Below are 19,527 nucleotides of genomic sequence, written 5' to 3'. Positions count from 1 at the left end.
CACATAGGGAGTAATAGAGAATGATAACAGTAATGAGTGTTGGGAGGGGGGTTTTTTAGGCTGGTACATATATTGAGGAGGAGGAAGAGAATCTCTACAGTAATACGCCTGTGAGACTGCGAGATATTGTAAGATACCTTAGCAACCAAACAACTGAAGGACAAGCAGAGTGAGCCTCTGGAGGGACCTTAAGACGAGATAAAGTTATCAGTTGAGACTACGGTAAGACACTTGTTTACATTCCTACAATGTTTTACTGCATAAATAATAAATATCATAGCAAATATGACAGTGAATGTTGTTGGAGCCCCTGACTTAATAGAGTGGGACTGTTGATATTCAGGGGGCAGTACTGTTCAGTACTTTTACATTTCCTCTGACATTTATATATAATGTGTATCTTTAATTATCATCATAATAATCATTAATTATCATTATCTGAGTATGAGAGGCTAGGAGAACAAGGACATTCCATATAATGAGGTTTTATGTAACAAAGTTCTTGCAAATGCAATGAACATAATGTGTTTGTTAAGGGCAAGCAAGCATTTTAAATTATTACTGCAGTCAAAGGTGAGAACATTTTAAAAGATACTTTATAAAAATGCAATAAATTGCTGGAAATATCAGAGTTCTTATAGTTGTCTTCAAATATTAAAAAGCATGTTTGTGTCTTAGCCAAAATCATGATATTGTAAAATATTAGAGCCTTCTTGTGATAACCTTCTCTATCAACCCAGTCTCACATTAAAATGTGTAATAGCTGCGTCGGTCCACAGTGCAAAACATATTAATTTCACAATAACGGCTCTAAAATGGTTGGTGCTAGATTGGATGGGCAAGAGGGACGATTTGCAAAACTCTTGAGAGATTTGTACGCTAACCTTAACCCTAAGAGAAGAGCTAGCTGCAGACTCACCCTACATGACACACCCACTTTACTACACGACACACGACCTGTGATGTTTGTACCTTAACTGCATGTTACAAGACACACCCCCAAGCCTAACCCTAACCCCCTGACCTCTAACCCTAACTCTAACCATTCCCCTCCTCATGCCTAAACCTAACCAAGTTGGTCTGTCATGTAGTAAAGTGGATGTGTCATGTCATACATTTTGGTTGCCAAGTTCCTTTTTGTTTTACATTTAATTCAGTATTCCTGCTGCAACTGTCACAAAAGATAGTCCAAATATTGTATGAACTGATTGACAATACTATATATTTTACATTTGTTTAATAATTAAAATATTTTTGATATAGTTTAGATTTCTTAAATCAGATGCTGAAGGATGAAAGAAAAAAAAAGATGATTGTCTCTTTTCTTATAGGCTTTGAATGAGCAAGTGTCATTAATGGAAGTCCATCTCTGTCTGTAGGTAAAGAAGAAATACCATGTGTGTATCTCGGCTGGTTTTGCTGCTGGGGCTGCTTCTATGTGTTGGAGCTCAGCTGTCCAACGCTCAGCACTGGTCCCATGGTTGGTATCCTGGAGGCAAGAGGGAGCTGGACTCTTTTGGCACGTCAGAGGTCAGGACCAGTGTTTGTGTGTGCCAATTTGCATTGTTTTGTCATTCACTGAGCATTGTCTGTTGAGAATGGAGATATTCATAACCTCTTTACTTTTTTCTCATATCTCCACTGTTTCTCAGATTTCACAGGAGATCAAGCTGTGCGAGGCAGGGGAATGCAGCTACTTGAGACCTCAGAGGAGGAGTCTTCTGAGAAACATTCTTGTAAGTGAAAAACAGAGACTAACAGTACCCTGTTCAATGTTGTTTAAACCCGATACAAACAATAGCTGCCTAATGTCTCACAGTAATCATTCAGCATAAGCAGTCATGCTAATAAGGTAATTAATTGATCTAGTAAGGCCTTATTTAGCTCATAAATCTCTGTCAATATAATGTCTTTGGTTGATTTTAATATAAACATTATAAATCAGCTGAAGATGCCATCCTAATGATGTAATATCTCATGTATTTACTGGCTGGACATGAAAACAAAAACTTATACTAAAGCAGTAAGGCTTACTGCTTTGAGTATAGTGGGTGATTGACTCTCTTGTTATATGAAATGACTGTCTTCACAGTTGGATGCCTTAGCCAGAGAGCTCCAGAAGAGAAAGTGACAGCTTTCCACCCTTCACTGCTTTTCTACTGAGTGACCTGACTCTCCTCTTCAGTGTCTTTGTCTTGACTTGTAACAGCTTTATGTTGATCCTATGATCTGGTCTATTGGATCAATCTGTCATATTTGTTATATTTGTCAGTAAATGTGTTTTTCAGCATTAGTTGGATTCTCCCTGTGAAAAACAAATGTTGAAAATATGTCCCATAATAAAGTAGTCTATTTTGATATGAATTTATTTTTTTTCTTAATTTTTGATCTCCAAAATTGTCTTTGGCATATGGTGTGAATATATTTCAAGGAGGAACATATTGTAGAAGTAGCAAAAAATGTTTTCGACAATTCAAAATAGTGGGAAAACCATTCAGACACATCTCTTAATAGAGAAGAGTGTTAATGATGGATTACTTCACAATTCCTAATAAAAAGAGCATTCATGCAGATATATTTAATAATTTATCATTTATTTTATATCCTTTAAAACAAAAACATAATAGGAAAAATACAGAGAGCTTTGACTGTCGTGGCAAAAAATAGTCACAGAAAAAAATGAGAGAGAGAGAGAGAGAGAGAGAGAGAGAGAGAGAGAGAGAGAGAGAGAGAGAGAGAGAGAGAGAGAGAGGGAGAGAGAGAGAGAGAGAGAGAGAGATAATTGACAAATTATATTTAGAGAATGGGATGAGGGTTGGGGAAGAACTTTATAATAACTTGATAATATTATTCATTTATTTATTTGTTTATTCATTCATTTATTTTAATTTTATTTTATATATAATAATTTAGATTAGATAGGGGAATTGGGTCTTATTTTCAATCCAGTAGAAGGCGCTAATGCTACGTTTTTGGTGCAAGGCGCCTCTAAAAATCAACGAAGAAGAAGCAGCAGAATGACTTCACTGCGCATGCACTGAACAGATAGGGAAAACGATGGACGACAGAAGTGTCTGTACTCCACACTTTGCGGAGTCAGACGCTCAAAATAACACTACCAGTACCCCTATTGCGGCTTCTGCCACAGATGCTGACAAAGTAATAAACACTAAAATAGATAGTACCCAGGTTGAAGGTGAGTTTTGTCTAGAACGTGAAACTTCAGCTGTGCTGCTTTCTACCTGTCGAGCCAACGTTAGCTTTTTAGCTAACTGGCTAGCCACCTCAACTCGCTAGCTCCTTAGCTAAAGACGCTAATGTCAACTGTCTGACGTTAGGAGTAACTTAACATTTTATACCGTCCGTGCGTACAGGACTCGTGAAAGTTATCGCCCACCAAATCACCCTTTTACTCCTTAGACCATCCTGATAGGAAAATCATGCAAAATGAAAAGGTTCCTCGTTATCCCAGGCCTGGAGGTGGTTGGACGGTTGCTAGTGATTTTGCGAGCTAACTTGCTGTCTGCAAACTCAGCCCCCAGTCCGAACAGCGTTTAATCATTTGAATAAGCTGGATACTACAGGTTGACCTATATAACAGGTCTTGACAAATAACATACCATTTAGTGAGTGGCTGACCTAAGTATTAACTTGCCTCAGGCAATAGATTGTGACGTAGTCATTATATACTGAATCAGCCAAAGCAGTGAACTGGAATAAAATACACTACTGGCTAAATGAAAAATGTAAAAAGATGCCGTACTCAGATTGACTGTGAGTTTGAAGGATCACAGATTTCATCAGCTTTCATTCAGTCAAAAAATGTCCATCTGTCCCTGACTGGCCTCGCTTACCTGTAGAATAAAACTGATGTCAAGACAAGGCTGTGGATATAAAACATTTCCTCTTATTCAACATCTGTACACATACTTTTGAGATACCCTATCTTCAATCTCTTTTCTTGTTAACTGCTACTGTGATAATCATTTGGTAAGTACAATATTTGAAATGTATCCGCAGACATGGACATATTTCAAGCAATATCAAGGTGTATCTATCTATCTCTCTATATATATATTTTATTTTTTTTTACTTATTGCAGATTAGGTAGGTAAATTAGATTAATTGAGCCATAGATAATATTTTACTGAGATACAGATGCTGTCTTTTAGTGTATAATTGTCTTATTGCATCATATAGTAGAGGTTGGCAAGTTAAACTTCTGCCAGCAGACTGTTAGTATTTCATAATAATTACTTCCAACGCCTTATTTTTCTTCCCCTCAGTTTTGCACTTCATTGTGCTGCAATGGTTATTTTCAATATTGATTAATATATCAGTTTATTTGTGAGTAAATTGTTAATCAGTTATTTACAATGTCAAAACCAGTAACAATTGATCATGGTATATCATCAAATTGTTGATTTCTCATTGATTTTTTCCTGATCAAAATCCCTAAAATATTCATTTTTCAGTTACATTATATATGGACAAAAGGCAAGCATGTGTTTGCAGTTGAGACGCTGTAAATTACAAATATTTATTTAAAATGATCAATTACTTGACAGTTTAAACTGTTAAAAATTGTTAATTATTTTTTGTTGACTAGCTAACTGATTAATCGATTGATCGTTTCAGCTTTACTTACACATTTTCTGTGAGGTCATAAAAGCATGTTTATTAGTCATGTTTTATGGTCAACTCAATAGAGGATACAGTCTCACACCATGCACCAAACCATGTCATTGTTCATTAATTTAGACTTGTATTAATTAATGGAAAAATTGATTCTTTTTTTTTTTACAGTAATACATCAGCTGCTCCAATTTATTGTCATTTCAACAGAATCTCAAAAAAATGAAACTGAACACACTTTACGAACCGTGTCTTAACTATTTTGGAAAACAAGCCACACCAGCTCTAACTAAATATAAGCCCAACAAAGAGTGCCAGATAAAGGATAAAGCTGTTTGGAAAAAGCTATCAGCTACTTTCTTCACCAGCGTCAGTATCAAGACCACCATGTTTTTCTTTTCAAAAGTAATCCGCTAAATATGTATTGCAAAAAAAAACTAAATTACTGTCAAGTAGCACTGAGTATTCAACAACAAATTAGCTTATTTAAAGAACATAAGGCATAACTTTGGTTCATAAATCAAACTGGTTCTTAAGATTCTTGTTGAATTGGTGCAGTGTCAAAATATATTTGTATACTCTGAGCTCTTATAGGTCACATTCACAAAGTGTTTCATAATTTGATTTACTCATAATGAAGCAATATTAAAAATGTATGTAATATTACCATTAAATGAAAACCAGTAGCACAACTCACTGAAATTCACAAGCCTGTTTTTAAGTATAATAGGTTTTTATTGTTGCTACAGGAAATCACTTTGAGTAAGCTTTCATATTCCACTGTGTTTGACTTTAAGTCTGTCGTGTTAGTTTTGCCTGGGGGTTGTAAAAAAAAAAAAGTTTGCATTTCACGTTAGATTTGGGCATTGAAGCAGGCCAGTGCATGTTTCAAGTTAACATGAACAGAGCACGATCATGTCAGAGTGGCAGACCTCCTTCCTACCCACGGAGGTTGACGGCAGCAGTGCAGTGAAACGTGAAAATGCATCGGGCATTGAACGAGCAGTATGAGTGCAGTCAAGTATGAAATCCTGATTTTCTCACATGGTAGCGATAACGTACATGCAACAAGTGTTCCGAGGTATTGCTGAATAGCACTATGAGAGGTCAGTGTTGAGTGGGAACGATCCAAGTAATTTTTTTTTTTATGGGGTATAAAATCTAATATTGGAAGAATGCCATGTTTGCTTTCATCCTAAAAAATATTTTTGTTTGTTGATATATAAAACGTTTTGCAATGGTTAATCTCTTGCTTTAAGAAGGGAGTGGTTGAATCTTGTATTTGGAATTCAGTTGAACCTACACCTCTGATTTAAGATGGACTACTATGATTTTAAAGTACAGGAAGTTATAATGTAACGGAGGAGAAGCTGTTTTCGTGTGCTGGGCAGAATTTGTTGCCTACAAAATAATTTTGAATTTTTGATGAGACCTTTATCACATCCAGACAATGATGACTAATGTACCAATTAGTATTTAACTTATGTATTTTGCCGATGCGTTTTTTTCAAAAAACAAATTTGTCCAGACAAAAACTCATTTATCAAAACCATCCAATATGACTTTTTAAAGTACAGCTCTTTCTGTATCATCCAATGTAGGTCTGCATTGTCTGGACCTAAATTAGAGACTGTGAAACTATTGCTTAACATTTTAACATTTTTTCTGTGTGTGGAGAAAATTTAAGTTAGTTTGGTGAAAACTTCCAAATAATCTAATTACATAGCTTGTTGCTTGGCCATCATTATCTCCTACTTTATTCAATGTGGCTTAATTGTAACATTATATTTTGCCACACAGGAGACCAGAGTGAAGAGGAGCTCCTGAAGGGTCTCTTGACTGATGATTACTGCCACGTGTGTGAGGCTGTGCTACTGTTTGAATCTCAGCGCCTTTCCCATTATGAGGTTTGTGCTGTTTCCCAGGCACTAGTCATGGAAATGTGGAGCAGTTTTATTAAGCTCACAAGGTCAGAGCCTTTACAATAACATCTCCTGTATCCCCCGACTGCAGGGAAAGAAACATGCCCAGAAGCTAAAGGTCTATCTGCAAGCCAAGAGAGCTGAGAAGATGAACAAAGAGGCTACCGGACCCCAGGTTCACACTTATATTAAAGATTTTACTTTTTACATATTTAGGTGGCGTCCTTATCTGTAACATCAAACAATGATTGTAACAATAGAATGCAATCAAACCATAATGCTCCAAGCAGCCAGTGGTAAGGAATACTAAGGGTCATAACTGTAGTGCTCTTATTATGTCCTCCTCAGTACAACATGATCATGCAAGAGAGAGATGCACATGAAAGAAATGTAAGAACTAGGCAGAGTTAAGAGTATAGTGGATTGATGCTGAGCACAGGCTGCTGTGTAGGAATGAAGGTGCCAAGTCCTGGCTGTGAGTGCCAGCACAAATATTTTGAACTAAATAAAAGCAGACAAGTAACAATGGAGAGTATATACAATGGGAGTGATGTGGTAGAACTCTGAGGGGTTTAAGACATCTTTATTATCTATTACGTTATTAAATATCTTGTGTAAGAAAGCATAAATCTGTCTCTTGCCAAGCCAGTCTTGTGCCTGACTTTTGCAGTTGACCATGATGGCTGATAAGGACCGTTTCTGTGAGCTGTGTAACATGGTGTTTAGTTCTCCCGTTGTGGCAAAATCCCATTACGAAGGCAAAGTCCACATCAAAAATCTTCGTAAACAAGGCCTTCAACCCTCAGGTAAGTGGTAGAATTGTTACAGAAAAGTATTAGTGATCTGAATTACAATATTTGCTGAAGCTCTGCTTACATTCAGAAGGTCAAACACGAAGTAAATTAATAATTTCTCATTGCGCTTACAGACAGGTACAAAGAGGTTTGTACTTCACCAAGTCTGACTCAGGATCCTGGTAATGCTGACCAGCAATCTGCCTCAGAGGGTGATATGGAGCATCTTCTGGACCCAACACCCACCACAGCCAGCGCAGAGGTGGATCTGAAGGACTCTAACAAGTACTGTGCCCTATGTGCAGCCTCCTTCAATAATCCCCAAATGGCTTTGCAGCACTACAATGGACGCAAACACCAGAGGAATGCAGCTAGACAGGAGCTGCTCAGGGAGCTTGGAGACGATGTTCAAGAAGGTAACACAGAGTCCTGCTGCTCAGCAGAACAGGATAATACAAAGGGCATCAGGCCCTGCAGGAATCAAATTAAAATTTTATCAGTGGCACATAATCATACTGAGTGTATTTTAAGAGGCAATACTGATGTGAAGAAAAATATTTCTTGCGATGCATTTTTCCTTTGTTAGACACACTGTATGTCAGTGTTACATAACTGAGATGCAAGGCGGTAAACAATATCAGTAGAAGCTGAAAACAGCACAACAGCCCGATGCCAGCACAGAGACGATCAACATGAAAAGAAAATAACAGATTAGTGCCCAAAGAAAGGCACAGTAAACAAAAAAACACAAAAAAGCAGTTGAATTTGCTTCCAAGCTTCCTAAAACAACTCGGAAAATCCCTTCAGCCATGAAGATTTGATCCCATCAGAGGTAGCAGGAGTAGGTAGGAGATTAGCAGGTAGGTGTGAGCTTGATGGCCTGTTGACAATAAACTGGTGTTAAGAAGAGGCGGTTAGTCTTATTGTTGTGTTAAATAATTACATTGCAGAGTTTCAATGAGTTAGTAACTGTTTGCAGTTGTTACACAGTGAAATACACATTTTTATTTTTTATTTGATGTATTTCCTTTTTACATGTGCATTTACTGAAAAATGTAAAAGGACAGTTATGTAGCTTTTGATCTTTAATAAATGATTGCGATGTTTTTTAGTGTGATGTGAATTTTCTGTGCTATGTTAAAATCAAACCATGTTTAGCTGATTTAGAAACTCACTGGACTAACTAGAATTAGAGGAAAGCAAAGGAAGCAGTACTGTATATCTGAGTGCTTATAGGCCATTATTTCATGTTTTGTTCCTCCTCACCCACTGTTTGTTTGTCTGCAGCCGACTCCCTGATGTGTCACATGTGTAGTGTGCAGTTTAACTCTGTGGAGATGTACCAGGCCCACATGCAGGGAAACAAGCACCAGATTAGGTAAGATCAAGAATTTTCTGACAAACACAAGTCAGATGTTATATTGACACTTTCAATCTCTGCTACACTGCACTTCAATTAGACAACATTAAAGCTGTAATTTTTTACTTTTTTTTATACTAAAAAGGAACCAGATGATTATTATCACCTCAACTCTGCAGCTGTATGTAGTGTTTCGCCATTTTTAGTGGCTAAATGCTACATACAGCTTCTGTCCTGCAGCTGTACCTGTACTTTTAGGTACAGGTACAGGACAAAAACAGCACGTAAAGAAAAAGCAGAGGTTGTTCCCACACTGAATATTGCAAACTCCATGTGAACATAAATTATTTCCTAACGGAGATTGGAGTTACGATATGCAGCTCCAAAATATTTTTTCAGTATTCAGTGTGTGAACTACCTTTCCCATTATCATATATACAGCCCCCTTGAAGGGACATATTGCTGTGTGTCTGCTGAATGTAGACGTTGGGAATGGTTTGATGAGCTGTTAAGTTAAGGCACTTGATAAGCTGATGATTTATAAGTTTGTTTTTCTGCTCTCTTAATGTAGCTTTAATTTGACATCAACATTCACTGTTTGATTAAATAGAAACTGAATCCATGTTAACATGTTCTTGAACAGGGAGAAGAAGGTCATTGACCTGTGCAAATCCCAACAGAAAGCCCACAGCACATTTGCAGATGAACTGGCAGATTACATTCAGGTCCAGAAGGCGCGAGGAATTGTCCACAAGACTGGCCATGTTCTTCCTCCGGCTGACGCTGAAAAGGAAGATGAGGAAGATGAACAAGAAGAGCTGAACAAGGGGGATATCGTACAATTGATCAAACCTATGCCCAACCTTCCTCCCACCTCATACCCTCCTCATCCCTCCCACCCTGGTTGTTTCTACCCAGCTGAAGGGTGGCGTCCTCCATATCAGGGCCCACCACGGCCGCCCTGGGGCTGGGACTCCAACTGCCCCCCTCCAGTCCTCCCAGGCTCAGATTCTCCACAGTTCTCTAGTCGGCCTGTAAAGAGAAAGAGGCGCAGAAGGCAGTCAAGCTCTTCCTCGTATACTACCTCATCATCTTACTCCTCCTCATATTCTTCCTCCTATAGCAGTAGCACAAGTGACAGTGACAACAGCGAACACAGGCGAAGAGAAAGGAGGAGGATTAGAAGATCCAGGAAGAAGAGAGGCAGAAGGGCAAGAGATGAGGACTCAGATAAAGAGGAGAGGAGGGGGAAGCAACGGAGGAGAGTAAGAGATGACTCAGAGGAGACAAGGAGAGAGGAATATGGAGAGTCAGAAGAAAAGAGGAGGAGGAAAAAGCGAAAACATCATGGCAAGCGGAGAAGACAAGAAAGGAAATCCCGGGATGAGGACTTTGAGGAGGATGGAGAGGAAAGGGTGACGGACAATTTACAGCAAGAAGACATGATAGAAAATAGAAAAGAGACTGAAGTGCATATTCAGACTGAAATTAATGTTGAGCAGCGAGAGGGTGGATGGGATGAGCCAGCCAAACCCAAATACAGGAGAGAGAAGAAGAAAGCAAAAGAGAAAGCAGACACCAGGACGGAGGAGGAGAAGCTGTGGGATGACTCCATCCTGGGCTGTTAATCTCAAGAGGCTCAGTTTAAGTCTTTTTTCTGAACTGCTGACGTTGAGGCAAAAAATTTAAGTTATGATTAGCATGATATTGAAAATCTCAAAAACTGTATATTAAAATAATCTTGATAGCAGTTAACAAAGCATTTTCCACTATCTGCTTCAGTAGTCCAACAGTGTTGTTCTCCATAGGTGTGCTAGCTGGCTAGCAATGTTTATGCATCCATCTCATTCCAGTGTGTCAAATTTGGTTTCTCACTCATAACCACAACTATATCAGCTTTATTTTTTGTTATGACACTTTATAATGTCTTTGAGTGAATTCATGTGCACAGTTATTAATTGTTGGCTGTAATTTTTTTAAGATCACATATTATTTTCTTGCCTATCTTTTGAAATGATCAAGAAGTCCTCTTGACCTCTTAACTCATCAATAAGTTAAATTATGTGTGATTATTATGTATTTGCACCTGTCAAGAATTTGTTAGATTGTGATACCTTTAGCAGCCTGTGGATGGCGCTGTTGATCTTCAGTCCGAACATTAGTATACAACATAAAAGCCCATAATTGTTAGAAGCTTAGTCATTTAATTTTCTTTGAAGCTGTTTGTGCTTTCACTCAGGCAGACAGGCCTAAAGGTGGAAGAGGGCTGTTAGAGATGTAGAGAGGCTCAGCATATGTCAGATATAGTGGAATGATAAAATATAACTGTGCCTCTTACACACACTGTAGCACATATTTAAAATTATTATTTAAAATTATTTCTAAAAACAGGACAGTGCAAAGACATTGCCTATCTACAATGCATTTGTCTGTGTGTTGATGTATTTGCACACCAAAACAGCACATTGGTCAGGTGCAAAAGTTCAAATGAGGACAGTGTTTCACAAACCTCAAGATTCCTGTTCAGATGCAGTCAGTGATGGATTAAACAAAAGCAGTTGAAGATTCTTTAAGGTAACTAAAAAGAAGCAGTTCTTTGTGGATAAAAGGTGACAAAGCCAGCCGTTGTTGGAATAAAAAGTAGGGAAAATGGCTTTATTTGTTAATTCCAAGCATTTTCTCAGTTCATAATGATCAGCTGTAAACAAAAGGAATGGTAGTTATACAGTAGTCCAAACATTAAGGGTGGCCAGACTTCAGCACTGCTAAATTCACCTCTGTCATCACCTTTTAAAATTCATTAAGTGGTTCACAGATTTCATGAGCCTGGATGCATTACGAGTTATGGCAGTGGTCTAGTTTGGCTTTGTTAAAATTGAGATTTCCAGAAAAAAGTCTTAAAATTCAGTACAGAATAAAGTGGTTGTCTAATATTTACAAACTACTGTAGATTCAAATGCCATGAAAAGCTTCTCAGACAGACAGGTTTTAAGGTTGAGATGATGGACTATCAGGCTTTATCTGCCTCCCTACGATCACATTATGATGCTGGGAGTACAATGGTGCACATTCAACGTCTAGAACAGAGATAACGAGAATGCTCATTAATACGAGGCGTAAATGCAAAGGTCTGTTGATCAGCAGCCGTGATCCAGATCGCATGTTTATATCAGGTGTAAATGGGGCCATCAATACAGGCTTCAAGCCAAAGTAGTGTATTAAATTGCTGTTATAAGGAAAAAACTACATGCATGAAACAGTTGAAAATTGTTAGTGTGTTTAAAAGTTACATACATTGTGAGAAAATTCCAAGAAAACCTTAAACCTGTGACATAATATGAACATTGCTGATGAGAGCTGTAAAGACATGAAATGAGAGGCAAACAACTTCTCAGCATTTGACTAAAGCGTTGGAGCAGAGAGACCAACAAAGGCTTTATAGCTCAACAATGTGTGAAGAGCAGCTCTGAAGCCCCCTGAGCTCTCCTGTTTTCAAAGAATCCTGTGGTCTCGCTCCCTGTTTCGCTCGAATCTTCGACCCCCGTAGCGCTGTACGGTGCCCACATCCTCTCACTTTAAGACCCCCACCAGATCGTTCCACGCACTAACCTTCTACACACACACACAATCCACAGACACCACTCGGGTGATTTAAGCAGTCTTAATTTTTTACTAAGGAGTTCTCAGTTCTGTGGATAATCAGACATTTAAGCAATCACCCCTCATTTTTTTTGGGAAGGCTGCGTCAAAATGAAATATAAATGCCTATCAATGGGATATATTCCTTTTAATGTGGAGGAAGGTAAAAATGAGGTTTTTAAGTAAGCTATCAACTGCAAGGAAATCTCAAGTGCCTCCTTGACACTTTCAAATGCAGTGAACCACCATAAGTCATTACTGCTCATAAATGCCAACATCTCTCGGACAGTCTGTTGGTATAATGTTGGTTTGACGAAACAACGTCAGTGTATCTTAAGTTTTCTGGATTTTCTACTGAATACAACAAACCAAAACTGTTTATTGAAGAAATTTGAGGATGTCACCTTGGGCTCTGGAAAACTGTGATGGCCATTGTTTCACTATTTTCTGACATTTTCTAGCCTAAACAATGAATTAATTGGCAGATGAATCAATAATGAAAACAACTGACAGTCACAGCCCTTATTTACTTATTCCAAAGTCACATATTTCTAACACTGAACCTTTTCTGTCGTGTTTTCATACAACGCGTCTAACTGCTGAATGGAATTCAACTTAGATGCCAATCAGTCCGTCACCTCTGCATTTTTTACACGAAGCAAAATGAAGACAGTGTGCTACTTTTTACAGCTGAGCGTCTTCATTTTATTTGTGCAGAACAGATATTCTGAGTTATTTAGATAATAAATTTCAACATTTCTTTTAATGATTTAAGCATTTATAAGACAAAACATGGATTGAGGACAGTATGCTGTCAACTGGAGAAATTCAGAAAGGAGTTTCTTTAAAATTCAAATTGAATTGAGAAGCTTAATACAGCTAAATATCTCAACATATTCAGTCTGTTAAAATAAGGGAGAATGAATGATTTCACTGTTAAACTCATTTTATTTTATTCTCAATGATTGAATTGAAATAAATGGATCTTTTCACAAATTATAACTATTCTGAATTCATATGATTTACTTAAAATTGCGATGAGCCAGTGTTTTGTCCTTCGCATCACTGTGTTTGGCGTTGATGTTTTGTTAATGTATGTGTTAATACTCTTTAGACCGTACTTAATGCAAAGTTTAAGTAATGTGAAAGAACTGAAGCAGTTGTATACACACACCAGTTGATATTTTACAATAATCTACAGTATTGTGGATCAGGGTTTGTATCACTGATCCTTTGTTCCCACTTAATACCTGAAGTTTAGACTCCGTATATTGGTATTCCCTTGTCGTGCTCTGCAGTGAGGCGGGAAGCTGTGTATGTAGGACTCTGCTGAGCTCTAGGTCATGCACCTGGGCAGAGACCACAGCACTGCAAACTGCAAACTACAAATACACAATTTTTTTATTGCTTGATATGTGGCACTAAGTCAGCTCTGATCAAACATCACCACATCTTTTCAGCTGTTTGTCATGAGCTCGGTGATATAACACTTGATGCCTTGTATGTTGAACTGTGTTTTTCTTCTTTAACAATCCGCATCTCTCTAAGGTGAAAACACAATTTATAATTCTTGGTTGCTTTTTTTAAGTCAAGAAGGTTACAATAGATGAGTTAGCTTTCTGTTTATGCTTTACATGGTACCACTCTGGTGTGTGTTTTATGTGTAAGTCCTCACTCTGATAGGCCCTGTGTGTGTGTCACATTGGGGTGTTACCTTGACGACTCAGGGCCCTGTCAGCTCAGTTCCTCTTATCATCTCAGACAGATAGATAGCAGGAACAGAAACTATCAGCATTATCCCTCAGCTACCACTCAAGATATACACACACACTCACGCGAACACTGGTGACCGGGCAAAATGTTCTCGCTGCCCCTGGTATGGACACTGTTGACAGTATCCCTGTGGACATCAGGTGAGTACATTTCTTTCGTTGTTTTTGTAAGCCCCCGGCGTTCTCGATATATATATCTCACTCAGGGGCCTGTAGCGAGGGATGTGTTGTTGTCTACTCAAACTCAGGCTTGTCCGTTGTTTAACTTAAATTATGTCTACATTTATCAAATACAGTCCTAACCATGAGTTGTGCTAAAAGGATGAATTCATTTTTGACAGTCCAACAGATGTACAGTTTAAGTAAACGAAATACAACGCAGCCTTTGGTTCATTTGTTAAAGCTGCTATGGTCGATCTGCCATGCAGTTATAATAACTGTAATTTTAGAATTGTACTATAATACTGACATAAGTTATTGATACTGATATAACATTAATGTAATGTGTACGATGTGACTGGAAGCTGTAATGATGGTAAAATATGAGGGTAACAACACACAACCTGTTTATGCTCGACAGTAGGGCCATAAAATTGACACTTCTGTATTTACTTGTTTTTAAAAATATAGCTCTATCGAACTATTAAAATGAATCATATTTGAGCCGTATTGTATTTTATCGCTATACTCGGACTAAGATTAAATCGACTTGGTGTATTCTTTAACGACACGCAACTTGAACGTTTCGTACATGTTGGCAAAAACAAAAAAAATCTTCCAACAGACTTAAGCATCAGTGAGCTTTAACCTTTCACACAGGCAGGCTTTGAATTGCCTACCTTTAGATATTTCATAAGACTAGTGATTGCAACAGGTATATGTCTAAATACCTGACTCCAAAACACACAATATAGGCATGGGAACTGATTCTAAAATTAGATTAAATAGCTCTTACATTGCATAAATGTTAAATCAGTCTCACCATATAGCAGTTTCAAAATGTCACCTTCATAGTTTTGAAATTTTTACCAGAGGTTTCTTCATAGTTCGGCTTTATTTCCATTCTTGCAACACTTTTGGGGATAGTTTTATTGTTTCTATCCCATATTGGCAGTTACGATTGCACTTTCTCCTGCCTTGCTTGAAGAATGATAACTTGTATGTGCATTTACTTCACAATGAATTTATTTAAGTAGGAGAAACTGCACACACATTGTTGCTAAAGACTTGTCAAACCTTTCTAAAGACCAGCCGATGGACAAATTGGCTTGTAACATAAAAACAAGACTGAGTAGCCCTTTTTGAGAAAAAAATCACAATTCTTGGAAGTTTGGCCTCAGTTTTGTAATTGTGTTATAGCCCCAAATGTTAAAGGTATACTACCCAGAGCTCCTGTGCACCGTCAGAGTTGTTCAAAGTACTACAAGCTTGTGTCCCTCTATTTCCACTCATAGGTTCATGCCACACCCTGCGACAAGAAGCCCTCAAAGTTGTCTACTCCAAGATCCACAGTGCAGAGAATATTGAATGTAACTGTGCCGGCATCTCCTGTGACTCTGTCTACTGGTTCCGCAGCATTTCCAACCATAACAAAGTAGAGTTCCTCGGCAAATATAACAACGCTGACCGTGCTGATTACGCGGACGAAGACAAAAAGGCACAGTTCAAATTCACCAGAGGGAGCAGTGCGTCCTTTATGCTACGCATCAACAATGTGACAGGAGAGGACACAGGAATTTATTCTTGTGTTCTTAAGGACAGGACAAACCACGAGATGTGGAAACCTGGGGTTCTTCTTCTACCAGGAGGTTTGTATCCTCAAATCTCAAATGTTTGATTTACAGTGTTAAGTGTTAAATATCAGGCGGCACTCTGAATTCATTTGGCAGGTGGAGGAGAATTAATTTAAGGTGCTAAACGCAGATTTGAACCAAACCTCTCCATTTAAATATATTGCAGTAAGACATTCAACACAATACATTAAAACTGATTATACAGTGAAGATTGTGAGTTCAAATGATTATATGCCACAATGTGTTTAATGTAACTGCCACGGCCCCAGTTTGAGTTTGTCAAGGCAACTTTGTCTCATGTCTCCCTCTCTTCTTATGTTTCTCACAGTACAACTCTGAACTGTCTACTATCCTTTAAAAACAGTTTAAAATGTACTGTACCTGTGTGTATTATCTTGCTGGACTAGAGTGTTATTAGTCCTGCTTATAGTTTGTCTTGCTCATCTGGTGTGCCATTCTAATACACCACATAGACTAAGTGGAAAACAACCTCCAAACAACCTCAGTAGCACTTAAAATGGTGACTGCTGTCGTTGCTGTTGGTGAGATAACAAGTACGCATAATAATTATAGTTCATATGTTTCTCGGGTCTGTGATTGATCAATTCTTCGAAATAAATGGATGATAAAAGTTTCCAGATCATGGATAAACAGAAACTACATACGGTAGATACAATAAGTGAGCAGATCCTATTTATCTTGAGTTTTCTTGAGTTTTTGAGTTTATTCAGCAACACCTGAATGTCTCTTGAGCTGAAGAGGAAAAATCTGGTGAAAAACTGTCCGCTGGCCTAATAGGACTGTACTAGAGAGTCACACAGACAAACAAGACACAGGATGTATTCGTAGAGAGAATCTGTTGCTGAGATCCTGGTCAGAATAATTTCTTACGCTATCTAATGTGCGCTTGGTAAGCAACAAGCTGAATGAATTCATGGCCAGAGCAGAATATGATAAGGAGCAATCTTATCTGTGTCACAGAGACTTGGCTGGTGAGGTGTACTATATACTTAAGTGTTTTTTTGTTTAGTTTGGTTGTTTGTTTTGTCTCAGCTGTCTTTTGTCACCACATCTGTTTTATATGTTACATACTCTTTACCACTTTATCAATTTATCAGTCTGGTTGACAATAAAGTTCTGTTCTATTCTATTCTAAAGATTGGAAAAGACAGGTCAAAAATCGGCGGGTACTGCTTTCATTTCTCTTAAAAAGATTCCTTATATGCTTGTTTTACTACTTATGTTTATGCTTATGTCACTCGTCTTTATGGCTGTTTGGTCTTTATCTGACAGTGACCCATCCAACAAAACCTCCTGAGATCAAGAAACCTCAAAAACCCATAAACACACGCTGTAGCTGCAACAAGAAGAAACCTTCACAGAGTAAGTTATTAAGGATTTTTCATTAAAGGAAAAAGAGCACTTGTATGTATGTTGTATAGCAGGTTGCTCTGTGAATATATGTATTATAACAAGGTATAAATCTTGTGTAGTGTATCATATTGCGATGATGTAAATGCAATAGAAGTATTTTTCTACAGCCAATGTGATAACAGGTTGTACTGAAGGTATTAACCATCTACTGATTGATTAAATCATGTGACTTCAGTGCAACAAGATATAATATATCTAAATCAAACCATGCACCGTGTATATTGTGTGTTAGCTCCAGATGGCTGCGTCTCAGTGGTTCTGTGGTCGTTGGTTGGACTAATTGTGGTCCTGGCTCTGGCTATCATCTGCACGCTGTACTACTTCAGCCGTGAGTAGTCCTTCAGATTAATGCACTAAATAATGTGAAGTCAGGTAGGGAAAAGCACACTGTTTGCAGAGATTCATTCCGAGTGATGTACGGAATTATACTCACAAATGGTTGTGAAACCATTTGCACAGCCGTCATGCTTTGAAATGAAAGTGTTTTAATAAAAAGACAATTTTATTGTGTCTGAAGATTTTTTTCTTTTGTTTGAACATATTCTTGCTTACAGGGCTGCCCAAAAAATGTCGGCACCACGTTGCGAGGTAAGTAGATTACTACAGATGGTGTAAATAACTTATATTTTTTTGTTTAATCCAAATATGTTCCTTTGATTCTTTAATTTTTGCTTTTGCAGTTGTATATGCTGTAATTGACAATATTTTAATCTCTTTCCTATGTTATATTTTCTGTTAAGGAAGAGATAGAAGACCTCAAGCCCTCCATTGACAGCTTATATCTCACTCAAAGTATGTACCTTATGTGTGTAATGTAATATATTTATATATGAAACATATATGTATGTGTAATATTTATCGCCATACAAAATATTTTTAGGTATAAGCAAAATTGCTAAAGAAGTTGTGTATGCTGTATGAATATGAAAAATCTTTCATACCTACTAACACTTGTTTCTGTGATTGCAGTGGTGGAGGTGTTTGACTTAAGCTGAGGTCCAGTGGAGCATGAAGGACATGATTCACCCCAAAAATCTACTCTGTTCACAACGTGTCATGTTTATTTACAGAGAAGAGTTTTATGTTTTCATCAGCCATGTAACATATTGTATTATATTGACTGTTTTTGTTACAAATATCACAAGACAAACAGCTCCACCATGTTCATTCCGAAGCCCTGCGCTGTAACTTGTCATCTATAATATTTTAGATTTGTCAATAAACTATGTTTTCATCAATATGCAGATTATATCATTATTTATCAAGATGCTTTTCCAATTCAGCAGATTCTGTAGCTTTGGTTTTTAGATTATTATTAAATCAACAACAACAAGGCAGTAGTTTTTCCTCAAAGTCCAGATTGTGATACAAATGTGTTGTGTACCTTAACAGAGAAACATAATCTGTCTATTTACATTCAAAAAGCAGGCAGACCACAAAACAGCTGAATAGAATTACTGTATTTGTGTTTTGATCTGTTCTGTAAATTATTTGTTTGTCTTTTACAATATTTTTATGCATTCTGTTCACATATCTATCTTGAAGAAAACAGTAAAGTTGATTTTTCTAATTCTGCATAATTCTGTTACATAAATAAAATTGTGTATTTCCAATCAGTCACTGTGGCAGCGGACTTCTTTTGATGAGTGATGGTGGTCATTGCATTATTGCAATGACCATATTATTGCATTATGCATTGCATTATACATTGCCTCCTATACATACAGACAAGTGCCAAAAAGCAGAGACACCCACAGATTAGGGTGCTTAGGGTGTGACACCTTACTCGAGGGCACTTAAGCAACAAAAGGAACACTACAGGTGTAACCTTGAGCCCAAATGCTGTGTGTGTCTCAGATGACAGTTACGACTTGTGCACAGATGACTGAAGTTCGAAATGTTTGTTGTGTTGTGTTGTACCTCTGACAGACGTCTGTGCATGTCTATGAAAGAGAGGTTTGGAAGTGGGTGTTGTACTTCCATTGTCAATATTGTGTTTTGCGGAAGTTGAGTAGGTGAGTAACAGGGTTTGGTTTCTTGCTTTACTTTTGATGTGTAAGCTTGCATCACATTCAGTTTCTGTTGAACTGCCTTCAGTATATGCCAGCAGACTTCATTGTTACAGTCTTAAATTACAGGCTACAAAGTCATTTGGTATGGTAAAGGATGTGTCTCCTG

General features: G+C 37.7%; 2 protein-coding genes across 3 annotated transcripts; both read left to right on the top strand.

The window, feature by feature from the left end:
- Positions 1-104: 104 nt before the first annotated feature.
- On the top strand, positions 105-2,318 carry gnrh2 (gonadotropin-releasing hormone 2). The gene is made up of 4 exons (XM_044349463.1): positions 105-222; positions 1,380-1,530; positions 1,653-1,736; positions 2,093-2,318. The coding sequence occupies exons 2-4, from the start codon at positions 1,396-1,398 to the stop codon at positions 2,129-2,131; spliced, it is 258 nt and encodes an 85-aa protein (XP_044205398.1). The 5' UTR covers positions 105-222; positions 1,380-1,395; the 3' UTR covers positions 2,132-2,318.
- A 692-nt stretch (positions 2,319-3,010) lies between these two features.
- On the top strand, positions 3,011-18,965 carry zmat1 (zinc finger matrin-type 1). 2 transcript variants are annotated; one of them, XM_044349269.1, is made up of 11 exons: positions 3,011-3,196; positions 6,436-6,542; positions 6,649-6,732; positions 7,228-7,363; positions 7,486-7,767; positions 15,577-15,930; positions 17,209-17,298; positions 17,582-17,677; positions 17,904-17,937; positions 18,090-18,141; positions 18,319-18,965. In XM_044349269.1, the coding sequence occupies exons 1-10, from the start codon at positions 3,058-3,060 to the stop codon at positions 18,097-18,099; spliced, it is 1,332 nt and encodes a 443-aa protein (XP_044205204.1). In that variant the 5' UTR covers positions 3,011-3,057; the 3' UTR covers positions 18,100-18,141; positions 18,319-18,965. The 2 variants fall into 2 exon arrangements, with proteins under 2 accessions (XP_044205204.1, XP_044205203.1); XM_044349268.1 differs by lacking the exons at positions 15,577-15,930; positions 17,209-17,298; positions 17,582-17,677; ... (1 more) ...; positions 18,090-18,141; positions 18,319-18,965 and adding exons at positions 8,639-8,729; positions 9,355-11,363 and having other exon boundaries at positions 3,017-3,196.
- Positions 18,966-19,527: the final 562 nt, after the last annotated feature.

This window comes from Thunnus albacares, chromosome 4 (assembly GCF_914725855.1).
Source record: "Thunnus albacares chromosome 4, fThuAlb1.1, whole genome shotgun sequence".
NCBI classification, from domain to species: Eukaryota; Metazoa; Chordata; class Actinopteri; order Scombriformes; family Scombridae; genus Thunnus; species Thunnus albacares.
The sequence above is the reverse complement of the archived record's forward strand: the minus strand, read 5'-3'. Positions and strand labels throughout refer to the sequence as shown.

Coding starts and splice junctions, on each gene's coding strand:
- gnrh2 (XM_044349463.1), top strand. CDS start 1,396: ATGTGTGTATCTCGGCTGGTTTTGCTGCTGGGGCTGCTTCTATGTGTT. Junction 1,531..1,652: donor ACTCTTTTGGCACGTCAGAG/GTCAGGACCAGT, acceptor ACTGTTTCTCAG/ATTTCACAGGAGATCAAGCT. Junction 1,737..2,092: donor GTCTTCTGAGAAACATTCTT/GTAAGTGAAAAA, acceptor CTGTCTTCACAG/TTGGATGCCTTAGCCAGAGA.
- zmat1 (XM_044349268.1), top strand. CDS start 3,058: ATGGACGACAGAAGTGTCTGTACTCCACACTTTGCGGAGTCAGACGCT. Junction 7,364..7,485: donor ACAAGGCCTTCAACCCTCAG/GTAAGTGGTAGA, acceptor TTGCGCTTACAG/ACAGGTACAAAGAGGTTTGT. Junction 7,768..8,638: donor TGGAGACGATGTTCAAGAAG/GTAACACAGAGT, acceptor GTTTGTCTGCAG/CCGACTCCCTGATGTGTCAC.